The sequence below is a fragment of the Mustelus asterias genome, chromosome 1, assembly GCF_964213995.1.
Source record: "Mustelus asterias chromosome 1, sMusAst1.hap1.1, whole genome shotgun sequence".
NCBI lineage: Eukaryota > Metazoa > Chordata > Chondrichthyes > Carcharhiniformes > Triakidae > Mustelus > Mustelus asterias.
The window spans coordinates 84,026,456-84,039,494 of NC_135801.1; the positions used below are offsets into that span (position 1 = coordinate 84,026,456).

At 41.2% G+C, this 13,039-nt stretch overlaps 1 protein-coding gene across 6 annotated transcripts in view; it reads left to right on the forward strand.

Annotated features, from left to right (window-relative positions):
• The window catches only part of LOC144494864 (septin-11), a 91,362-nt gene that overhangs the window by 36,591 nt on the left and 41,732 nt on the right, over positions 1–13,039 (forward strand). For all 6 annotated transcript variants that reach the window (XM_078214363.1, XM_078214355.1, XM_078214345.1 and 3 more), the window contains exon 2: positions 1,665–1,785. In XM_078214363.1, the coding sequence (XP_078070489.1) occupies positions 1,665–1,785 (121 nt within the window). The remainder of the gene's footprint in view (positions 1–1,664; positions 1,786–13,039) is intronic.

Here is a 13,039-nt window from a genome sequence, read left to right on the forward strand (position 1 = left end):
ACCGGAGAAAACCAGGGTGGGGGGGGGAGAGAAGAGAGGGAGAGAGAAGGGACTTTAACTTGGTTGGTGTGTCTCGCTTGCTTTTCTTAATGAATGCAGCATGTTTATTATCTCGTGGACGGATGTGGCAGGAAGGAGCATCTACTGTAGAAATATCTAATAGCCAGTATGTTCCAAGTTCAGTAGGATTCACCAAAATATAGTTTAGAAAGGCACAAGTTTATTTTTATCCATTTGTGGCACATGGGTGTCGCTGGCTGGCCAGCGTTTATTGCCCATCCCTAGTAGCCCTTGGGCAGTTGAGAGTCAACCACATTGCTGTGGCACTGGAGTCACATGTAGGCCAGACCGGGTAAGGGCAGCAGATTTCCTTCCCTAAAGGACATTAATGAACCAGATGGGTTTTTTCCGATAATCGACAAAGGTTTCATGGACATCAGTAGATTCTTAATTCCAGATTTCTTCTTAAATTATCTTTAAATTCCATCATCTGTCGTGGCGGGATTCAAACCCGGATTCCCCAGAGCATTTAGCTGAGTTTTTGAATTAATAGTCTTCGCGATAATACCACTAGGCCATCGCCTCCCCTATAGTTGACGTTTAATTGGAGCTTTTAAGATGTCAGTTGGCTGATTATGTTCATCACTCAGCAGTCTTTACTGGATGTAGAGGTAAGATGGTTAAATGGAATTGAGGTACCAATTAGCCATGATCTAATTGGCACAACAGACACCAGGGGTTGAATGGTCTGCTTGGGGCTCTATATCTGAGATGGTAAATAATTGTTTACAACACCACATATGTATAGTGTAGTATATTAAGAAGTCTCACAACACCAGGTTAAAGCCCAACATGTTTATTTGGCAGCACTAGCTTTTGGAGTCTCAGGCTCGTGAGACTCCGAAAGCTAGTGCTGCCAAATAAACCTGTTGGACTTTAACCTGGTGTTGTGAGACTTTTTACTGTGCCCATCCCAGTCCAACGCATCTCCACATCATCGTGTAGTATATTGCAGGTATGTGTTGAGAACTTGGCAATTTTTTTATTCCATGGTTAGAACATGACGTAGAGATTTTCAATGCACTTTGAAAGAGAATCTTCTGACTCACTCGGCAATTTAATGTGCAGAAGCTATTGTAGAATAGAAGAATAGAAACCCTACAGTGCAGAAGGAGGCCATTCGGCCCATCGAGTCTGCACCGACCACAATCCCACCCAGGCCCTATCCCCACATATTTACCCGCTAATCCACACATCTCAGGACTCTAAGGGCCAATTTTTAACCTGGTCAATCAACCTAACCCGCACATCTTTGGACTGGGATGGATCTTTAGAATAGGATGGAAGATGATGTTTGTATCAAAGTACAATCTTGGTACCCGCGATATGTTAATTTAATTTAGTGTCAGATAAAGTACATTTAAACGCAGGTAATCAATTGTTAGTTTGCTAGATGCTCACATTGATCTGCACAGCATTAGATTGTGCCTCAAGATCTTACTTGCTGAAGGGTTTGCTCGGTGCACCCTCACTCCCAGAGGTGAAGCACAAACTGAATGGTGTCTTTAGGAAGAGAAGCAGCACCGAGGGCTGGTGTAATTGGGCAATAAGCATTGGCTTTTTATAGAACCCACTTTTGTGACTATTCTCTCTTCTTTTTGCAGTCACACAGTGAAGACTTGCGAAACCTGAATCTTGCTGGTCATGTTGGATTTGACAGCCTTCCAGATCAGTTAGTCAACAAGTCAACGACGCAAGGATTTTGCTTTAATATTCTTTGTGTAGGTGAGTAAAATCTGAAAGCACGAAAGAAGGAACCTCAATTTACATTCCCTAACTATCAAACGAGATAACTATCCACTTGTGGTGTTTGTGTTGCTGGTTGAAGGATGAATGTGGTCCATGAAACTAGGAAAACCCTTAACTTGCTATGAATTCTGTTTTTTGTGATCTGGCAGACATGGTCTTGGTTTAACATCATATCCAAAAGACAGCCCAATGATGAGACATTCCTGTAGTACTATACTGAAGTGTCAACCTTGTTAGAAAGGCATTGGGTGTAGAAAAGCAGGATTACCATTGTAACCAGTCTGTTGCAGGCATTCTGTAGCAGTGTGTGCAGTTAAGAATCAGTGTGTGCACTTGGCTAATGATTATGAAGTTGAAAGATGAGGGCTGGAATTTTCCGGCCGTTTGCGCCGGTGGGATTCTCTGGGCCTGCAGCAGTGAATGGAGATTTGGCTGAGCGCCATATTCTCCGCCCTCACTTGCAGTGGCGGCCAGGTGTGTGCAGCCGGAAAATTCCGGCCCAGGTAAATCAAAAGGGGCAGTTGTGGATAAATCCTGAATAGGTAAGCTATGTCACATTAAGGAGCATGAACAGTGGAGAGGATGTCACAGACTGGTCATCAGTGATTTTATTACAAGGCACTTTCTGTGACCATCACTCCCCTCTGGGGCACAGAGTCAACCATAACATTCACAGTGTTTGCAACGGGATGGTTTGATCTATTTATCTTTTCCATCCCTGAAATCTGAAATGTCTATATAAAAATCATAACTTTGAGAGACCCCCCCTGTGTTTCTCAGTTTACTCAGTGAACTTGGACGGCACGGTGGCACAATGATTAGCACTGCTGCCTCTCAGCGCCAGCGACCCGGTTTCAATTCCGGCCTTGGTCACCGACTTGTGTGGAGTTTGCACATTCTCCCTGTGTCTGCGTGGGTTTCCTCCCGGTGCTCTGGTTTCCTCCCACAGTTCAAAGATGTGCGGGTTAGGTTGATTGGCCATAATAAATTGCCCCTTCGTGTCAGGGGATTAGCAGGTTAAATATGTGGGGTTACGGGAATAGGGCCTGGGTGGGATTGTGGTTGGTACAGACTCGATGGGCCAAATGGCCGCCTCCTGCACTGTAGGGAATCTAGGGATTCTATGAACTGTTTTGGATTAGTTATGAGATCTCTTGCCTTCTTAATCTACCACTTTTTGTTATGTTTAGCAAAAATACAGATTAGGAGGGAAGTAAAGCAGCTTGTGGAGTAATCCTGAAACAATTCAGGCACCAAATGCTGGAATGCAACCTTGTTTCAAGGAGACCTCCTTGGCTAATGCTGCTTGTGAGCATAACTGTCTCTGCCTGAGTAATCTGTAAACTTTAAGGGCAGGATTTTACGGCCTCGCTCGTCCAGAAACCATAAAATCACGCCCGAGATCAACGGACCTTTCCATGGTTCACCCCCTTGCCCGCTCCGTTCCCATGGTGAGCGGTAGGGTAAAATTCCGGCCTAATGGTTTCATTGCGGATTTTTTGGGGGGAGTTTGGAAGGTTTGGAATACATTGAACAACTCAAACAGTTAAATACTTGACCCCAACAGTTCTTTTCACCTTTAACCTGTCAAAGGTTTGACTGTATGCTGCTGTACTGGAACTTCTTCATGGTAGCACGCTAAAAATCTACATTTGAAGTCCTAACCTCAAGCCCAAGCAATTGGACATATTGAATTACAAGATCTGAATCACTGATGTGTTGCAATCTCTTCACTTGGGTCATTAAAATACTTATATTTATTTACATATATGTCTTTTTTATATTTATGCGTCTTTTTTAAGTGTCATCTTGACTCTGAGGTGGCACTCTCAATTTGGACTTGAAAGTTTTTGACCTTGGATTCCAATAGAACTTGAACACTTTGCAGGCAACAAATAAGATATGGACAGAGGCAGATTAAATTAAATGCAAAAAGTGATACATTTTGGTAAGAAGGACAAAGGACGACAGGTTGAGAAAGTGCTTAAAAAGGTATCCAAGATGGTATACAAAATCTGGAGCTTTGTAAATAGAGGTATGATTACAAAAGCAAGGGAGTTATGATGAACTGGTTCAACCTGGCACCAAACTTTCGCAAGGGTATGAAGAGGATGCAGAAAAAAATGTATGAGAATGGCGCCAGAGATGAGGGACCAGAAATGAGAATAGATTGGGGAAGCTCTCACTATTCTCCTTGAAGAAAAGCAGATTAAGAAGAATTTAATAGAGGTGTTCAAAATCAGGAACGGCCTAGACAGAGTTGATGGAAGGAAACTGTTCCCATTTTCAGAGGGGTTGAGAACCAGAGGACGCTGATTTATAAGGTGAATGGTGAGGTGAGCAAAAGCTTTTTCATGTGATGAATGGTTAACATCTGTAAAGCACTGCTTAAGAATGTGGTCAAGGCAGATTCAAGAGTGGCTTTCAGATGAGAGATTACTAAGAGCCTGAAAAGGGAGAATTTGCAGGGCGACGTGGAATGGACAGGGGAGTGGGACTGAGTTGAGTTATCCTTGCAAAGGGCCAGCATGAAGACGACAGCTGAATGGTCTCTTTCTGTGCTGAAAACATTGTGATTCTACATCCACACTGTTACACTGGGAGAGTTGGCCTGGATATCTGACTTGGCCAAATAAAGTCAAATGAATATCAACATCTGTTCCAATATGAATATAGTAATATATAACGGGTCACAGTCTTGGGATTCCCTACCTGATACTACTGTGAGAGCACTGTTACCAAAAGTACTGCAGCAGTTTAAGCAGGCAGCCCACCACTGCTTAAAGAGAACCCAGGGTTGGACAGTTCTTGTAGCCTTAGCATCAGGAGCCAAATTCTCAGATCATTTAAAAAAAAAAGATTTTTGACAAAATAAATAACAGTTACAGATAATGATTAGGGAGTCAGGAAAAAAGAAAGAAGGGATGAAAAGTACATGGAATAATCAAGGGAATGGCTATTTTCCTGTGAATGAATTGCATTAGGAATGACCTACTTTACACAGCTTAGTGTAGAACCATTCTCAGTAAAGCAGCAATCTGTTCAGTTGCGGCCAGCTTCTCTCTCGATTTTCAGCTGGTGAACCCAATGTGTAGTGAATTGCCAATTTAAACTCGCAGCTGGATAGACTATATAATCTATTAAAGTGCATAATTTTCATTGTTTCTTTGTCCCTCCACCCCCAGTATTACAAAGCAGGAGAGAGATCGCCGCCATTAGCTACACGTGAGATTGCCAACTTTCTCTTTGACAATTCCTTGTACATTCCTTTCTTTTTCTCTTACTGTGTTGCAGTGAAGTTTTAAAGAAAATATATGTAACAGACTATTAAATAATTGTCCATTTCCGCATGGATGATTCTGAATCGGCAGTTAAAAGTATTTAAATCAGTACATTAGTCGTAAAATAATTTGGTGGATTTCTGAAAAGGGATTCCGCACACAAAACATCTCGATCATTGACATGTTACATCGTGAAGCACAGAATTTGAACCATTTAATTTAACTGGATGCCTGAAGATTAAAACCTTTTGAAAAATGACATTTTGCACACTTGAACACAACACATTGTAATTTTTATTGAGTTCATAAATTGTTGAATGCAAACTGGACCTAAGCTTGTATATTAAAGCTGTTCCAGAGGCCATTTCATCCAGCCTGTGTGTAGGTTTCTGTTAGCAAGTATGTCCCGTTGGAAAGAACAGAGAATGTTTTACATTCTTGAACTCCTGTTTTTGTCCATTAGTAACGCGTCGTCTGCTGAGCATCACATGGACCCTGGTGGCCTAGAAAAAACAGTATTCTCACTGAGTTTAGTTTATTCTTAATCATGGGAGTTCAGCAGAGAGTGAAAAATGGCCTGAAGCCAACCACGTCACTTGTTTTGCTCTGCATGAAGCAGTTTGAAATTCGTGTGTGCAAATTACTAATTAGCATTGGAAACACTGCAAGCTTGTATTTAAGCAAATGTCAAACTCCAGTGTGATCCTGCAGGTGAAAGAAAGTTATTCAAGTATAAAACTCCTTTCTCATTTTATAAAAAGTGTTTTTTTTAAAAAAAACGAAATCTCCTGGTTGAACTAAACCTGCTCCCTGACATCTGCCAGTGCTGCTCAGTAACCAGTATACATTCAAGGGCAGGCAAGGTTGATTCTGCCCTCTGTTGTTGCAGAATGATCCTCTTTCCCCAAACACAGTAATTGATCCATTTGAGATGATGGAAATATAGTCATAAATTGCTCTATAACACATCAACACAACTGTTAGCTGCCCTATTACATTCATCCTGAATGACAATTGTACATGGTGGAATTTTCTTTTGCCAGAGTTTATACAAGGATTAAGTTTTAAGCTTGTTGAACAATAAAACATGCAGAAAAATCTGAAATTTTATTTTGCCCTTTGTACTCAGAAGAAGATGGAGTCTTTAAACTCCATTGACAATTCGGTTCAAAAAGATTTTTCAGTAAATATTTTAATTAGCATGATGTGCATTTAAAAATGAGATTTCTGAAACAAATCTCTACTTTGAGATATGAATATTAGGGGCATGATGGAGAATATTGCCAATTTGTTGGGGTTTATAGACGTTCTCAGACTGGGATTCCTTGTGATGCAATATTTTTGGTTATGCTATTATTTATTTGCGGCCTTATGTCCCACCCAGGACCAGGAGGATAGCTAACTTATTGTTCACATTTTTGTCATGGAACTCTTTCTTTAGAATTCTAGTAAGTGGTTTACACTTGTCTTACAAGGCACAAGAGAAGCTGTATATTTTCCTGTCAATAGACTAATCTAAAAACAGAACTATTGAGTCTGTTGCTCGTATAAGGCTCGCAATGGCTCCCTATCTACCAAATAACTTACTCTGGGTGATGTTTTCTTTAAAAACACACTTAAATTTTAGCTTTGTGCTTTTAATATTGTAAGTTGATAAGGAGAAAGTATTGGATAGGCTGTCGGTACTTAAAAGTTGATAAGAGACCAGGAACAGGAGCCAGAATTGAAATTGCAGAGGCACTGGCCAGAATTTTCCAGTCTCTCTTTGACTCGGATGGTGCCAGAGGACTGGCGAATTGCAAATGTTACACCCTTGTTCAAAAACATTTGTGTAAAGATAAGCCCAGTAACTGCAGGTCAATCAGCTGAACCTCAGCGGTGGAGAAGCTTATAGAACCGATTGGGTGGGGTTTTCCAGTCCCGCCCACTGTGGGACCAGAAATTCACACCCAATGTCAAAGCACCTTTTGTTGGTCCATCAAATTTTCCATCCCACTCACTGTTTCCTAATTGGGTGGGATGGAAAATCCCACCCAATTAATTCTGGACAAAATCACTTGGGCAAATGCAGGTTAGTCGAGGAAAGGCAGCATGGATTTGTTAAGGGCAAAACACGTTTAACTAATGTTTTGAGTTTTTTGAAGAGGCTACAGAGGGTTGCTGAGTGATGGTGTTGATATGGTATATATGGACTTACAAAAAACATCTGATAAAGTGTCATACAATAGACTTGTGAGCAAACTTACACTCATGGAGTGGAAGGGACAAAGGAACATGGATATGAAATTGGCTGAGTGACAAATATGACAGTGGTGGTTAATGGGTGCTTTTCAAACTGGAGGGAGGTTTGTAGTAGAGTTCCCCAGGGGTCTGTGCAGGGACCCCTGCTCTTCCATCCAAGGGTGGACGAAAGTCCTGCCTGCTGCCAATCAGCGCTGTATTGAGCGTAAAATGGCAGTCGGCCTGTTTGAGGCACCAGGAGTGTGTTCTCCATTGACTCTCAGGATGGTGTGTGCTGAGCACTCACCATCCTGATAATTTAGGCCTAGGGAGTGAAGCTAAACCTGTATGAAACACTGGTTCACCCACAACTAGAGAATTGCATCCAGTCCTGGGTGCCACAGTTGTTTTTACTCATTTGTAGGTAATGGACATTGGCTGGCCAGCATTCATTGCCCATAAGGAATGATGTGAAGGCATTAGAGAGAGAGAGAGTATAAAAAAAGATTCATGAGAGTGGTTCCAGGGATGAGGAACTTCACTCATGGAGATACTTTTGAGAAGTTATAATTTATCCTTGAAGGAGGGATGGTTGAGAGGAGATTTGAAAGAGATATTCAAAATCATGAGGGGTCTGGAGAGAATAGGTAGGGAGTATTAAGAAGCAGAAGACTCAGATATCGGTTCATTGGCAAAACAAGTAGTGGCAACATGAGAGAATTTTTCACACAGCGAGTGATCAGAATGCACTGCCTGAGAATGTGGTGGAAGCAGGTTAAATCAGGAATACAAGAGGGAATTGGATTCTTATCTGAAAAGGAAGAATGTGGAAAAAAGTGAGAACCCGGGGGAGTAGTTCTCGGTGAATTACTCATTCCGGGAGCCACCACAAACATGATGGGAATGGCTGCTTTTTGTGCTGTTCAGATTCTATTAATATAAAATGTAGCCTTACAGTTCACCACTCGGGCAGTAAAATCTGCTATAAATAGAAAAACTTGGTGTGAGGCTCTCAGCTACACTCATATTTTAAAATGTTTATTTCAACTTGGCTTTGAACTGCAGAGCAAAATTCTTCTGAAATTCTTAAGGGAAATTTTCTTTCATACTATCTGTAATCTTAAAATACCTATCCTGTGGATTGTTTCAAATGTGGGACTTTACAAGGCGGTTCTGTTTTGAACTATCTCTTTTAACTTAAAGTGAAACAGAATATTCCGAATAGAATACCAAACCTCTGCCCGGAGACAGGCTCGTGATTTAATTGTCATGGGAAACCTCAACGTATTTTTAAAAAAAAATCAAGTGACAATTTTTACAACTTGACACAAGAGGACAACTCTTTTTTTGGATACAGAGACACAGAGTGACAGTGTAGCTATTGTGAAGAGCAGTGAGATGTGCTTCTGTTAGCAGCCAAGCAGGATGCTGGTGAGAGCTGTTCTTTACTCAAAAAGAAGACAACAGAACAGTTGGGACTTTTGAGGATTTAAGGAGCAAGGAGTCGTCAAACTGTGCCCTGCTGATGGAAGTCTGTTTACTGGGGCAGAGTGGAATGATTTCCGAAAGACATAGAAGATTCAATCTGGAAGAGCATGTAGAAGTGAGCCTGCTAGAATACTGGGAGTATCTTGGGACTGGACCTTGTAATGCTGTATATCCACCAGAAGTGTGGTGAACATCAAAATAAGTTATAAGACATGAATCTATTGCATTGGTTATGTGAAAATACCTTTTCTTCAGTTCAGTGCATTAGTTGCCTGTTAAGTAGTGTTTGGTTTTTGTTGCTTTGGTTTGTTTGTTACAGTAAAAATCTTAGAAATTAAAGTTTCCATCTGTCAGGGAATTCATTTGTTCTTTTTAAAAGTTATCGGTCTCTATGGGGATCACAAGATGAAGATTAAAAACATTGCACATGGTTAGGAATTTATTTTTCAATTTTAGGATTTTTTTTCAATTTTAAAACTCTGGTAAATTAAGTTTACATTTGTCTTGGACTTCAGCATGTTTTAAAATTTTGTTCCATTGATAGAAATAGCTGTTTAAGAAAATAAACTTAATGCCAGTATAAAATTTGAGAAGACTTTATTTTGTTTACTTTAGTATGCATCAGAGTGGCACGTGTTGTGTTTAAAATAAAATGCAGATGTTTCGACTTTTGTCTCAGTTGTAACAATGCATTTGTCAAGCATTTTGTTTACTGCCCATTATGTTTTAGAATTGAAGATTGCTTGGAACGCTGGACTGCTTGATTCACAAATTGAATGTAGGAATTACCTTGCGAAATTGCTCCAAATATGAGTGAGCCTCGTACGGTGTGTGATGTATGGAAATCGTCTTGATCAAATCACTGAAATCTTGCGCCACAATTTGATCACGAGTTCAGTGAACTTGACACAAACACAATGGTTACTTTGTCAGTGATGTGCTGACGTAGTGCTTGTGGGGTTTGTTCAAATGTTGCTTTTGTGGAAGTAAAATGGTCTTGTTTAAGACGAGGAGTAGGTCCAACAATACAAAGGACTGACCTCCGTGTTCCATTTTCATCGATGTACCCTCGCATTCTTTTCCCGTAGTTCCCGGGCAATTTGCTTAAATGCACAGGCCCTTCACATTTTTTGTGCCTGGCTGCCCATGCACAGTAACCCAGAGACAAACTTGCACACAGCCTACGCAGGAAGTTTCAGGTCACTGCGGAACTCAGAGGGATTGGTATGTTGTATTTTTAAAAAATATATATTTTTCAATGGAATGGGGTGTAAATTGATTCGGAGCTTGAATGGGGAATCACTGGAAGTGCTGTGGGAATAAAGAGGAAGATACTGGGGGGGGCTCCAATCAACGCTATTCATATTAATGGAACACTCAACACCTCGTAAGAAAACAATAAAAATATTCTCGTTTTGGCATCAGTCTATCGGATCGCTCTGTTTTGTAGAATTCACCTATTTCCACCATTTTTGTGTGTGACAATTTAAAGAGTCTGTGTGGAAAAGAAAACAAGAAGAATCTTTATTTCAGGAAAAAGTAGTGGCGAAATGTTATGCCGACAAGGTCCGTTTTACTGCAAGATCACAAGCTAGTAGCTATTCAGTCTATCCGAACTCCTCTCTGTACAAGATTAGACAGACCCCTCCCCTCCCCCACATATATATACAATAAAAACCTTTCATACTTACAAAATGAACAAGGCCTTTTGGCCAATCATTTCTGTGCTAGCTATTTTCTGGAGCAAGTGAAGAGTAATCTCATTGCCTTTCTCTCTCCCCATAACCTTGCATCTTCCCCCGTTTCAAATACCTATCCACTTTCTTCAAGTAGCTTGCTTCATGCTTCAACAATCTTCCGTATAGAAGTTTTCCTAATCTCTGTCATTGTTCTCTGTTATGATTTTACTCTGACCCTTTAATCACTGACTTCCCAACCAGGGCAAATCGCCCTTCCATATTCAATCAAAGTCCTTCACAAATTAAAACAAAGCTTTTTGTGGATGGGACATACTTGGGCAATTTTCTACATTGCCGGGCAGATGCCAGTGTTGTAGCAGTGCTGGAGCAGCTTGGCTAGGTGTGCAGCGAGTTCTGGAGCACACGATCTGTACTATTGCTGGGATGTTGTCAGGGCCCATTTGCCGTATCCAATGCCTTCAGCCATTTCTTGATATCACACGGCGTGAATAGAATTGGCTAGAAACTGGCATCTGTAATGCTGGGAAGCACGGGAGGAGGCCAAGATGGATCATCCAATCAGCATTTCTGGTTGAAGATGGTTGCAAATGCTTCAAACTTATCTTTTGCACTGATGTGCTGGGTTCCTCCATCATTGAGGATGGGAATATTTGTAGAACCCCCTCCTCCAGTTGATTTGTTTAACTGTCCACTACCATTTACAACTGGATGTGGCAGCAGGGTTGCTGAGCTTTGGATCTTATTCTTTCATGAGTTGTGGCCATTGCTGGCTAGGCCAGCATTCATTGCCCGTCCCTAATTGCTCTTGAGAAGATGGTACATTCCTGAGCCACTGTAATCCATGTGGTGTCGGTACACCCACAGTGCTCTTGGGGAGGGTGTTGTATGATTTTGACCCAGCGGCAATGAAGTGATATAGTCCCCTCCGATCTATTGGTTTTGGGACCGCTTAGCACTGTTATCTCGTGCTGCTTCCGCTGTTTTGGCGTGCAAGTGGCCCTGTATTGTTTCACTAGGCTGGTGTCACTTTTTTGTATTCTGGTGCTGCTCCTGGCATGCCGTCCTGTACCCATCATTGAGCCACTGATGAATCCCTCCCCCAAAAAACTTGATGGTAACAGTAGAGTGGAGGATATGCCAGGCCATGAGGTTACAGATTGTGGTATATAGAATACTGCTGCTGGTGATGGTCCATAAGCACGGTATGCATGCCCAATTTTGAGTTTCTAGATCTGTTTGAAATTGATCCCATGGTAGTGCCACACAATACAATGGAGAGTATCTTCAAGATGAGTGGCTTGCTAGGTCATTTCAGAAGGCAATTAAATGTCAACCACATTGCTGTGGGCCTATAGTCACATGTATACCCATCTTTGATAGAGGACTTCCTATTTCCAAAAAGAATTTTGAAGTGGTGTCACAGATTATTACAAAAATATGAGAACTCATTGGGTTGGGTGTTCTATGTAAGCATGGATTGTGGATCGGTTAATGAACAAAAACAGTAGGAGTAAACGGGTCATTGTTCAAGTTAACAGACTGGAACTAATAAGGGTCAGTACTTGGGCCTCAGTTGTTTCCATCTATATCCATGTCTTAAGGGAACCAAGTGTAAAGTATCCAAGTTTACTGTTATAAAATGGGAAATGAGGCTGCAAGGAAGAGGCTACAAAGGGGTGTAGACAGGTTTAAGTGACTGAGCAAGAGCAAATGGACTGTGGGAAAATAAGGTTTTGATCTTTGAATGGAAAAATAGAAACGCAGAACATTTTTTCAGTGGTGAGAGACTAAGGAATGTCAGTATTTATTGTGTCCTGAGTTTCCTTATACGTGAATCGCAGAAACATGCTGGCACAACATGCGATTTGGAAAGTAAATGTTATGTTAGTCCCTATTACAGAAAGAATGGGGTACAAGAATAAAGAAGTCTCACTGCAAACGTACAGGGCCTTGGTGAGACCAAACCTGGAACACTTGTGTATAGTTTTGGTGTCCTTACCTGAGGAAGATGCTCTAGCCTTGTGCCTTGTTTTATGATGCAGGATGACCAACACCAATGCTGTGGACTAACTTTAATAACACATTTTTATGACATGAACACAACTATAAAGTATCTGCAGCGTTACAATCTTCTCTAACATGTGCTATTGACCTGTAATCCCACGTAATACAGAGTGTGCCACATTATATCTAATACTGGAGTCCACAACCACAATCAATTATTATCATGACACCTTGGAGGGGGTGCAATAAAGGTCCACGAGACTAATTCCTGGAACGATGGGATAGATCTATTAGACTGGGCCTATAGAATTTAGAAAAAATGAGAGATGATCTCATTGAAACATGTGACATTCTTGAGGGACTTCCCCTGGCTGATGAGTCCAGAGCTAGCGGTGACAGCATTGGAAAATGGGGGGCATTTTGGACTGAGATGAGGAGAAATTTCTTCATTTAGGGGGATTGTGAATCTTTGGAATTCTCTACCCTAGAGGACTGTAGAAGCTCAGTTGATAGATGTATCCAAGACCGAGATTGATG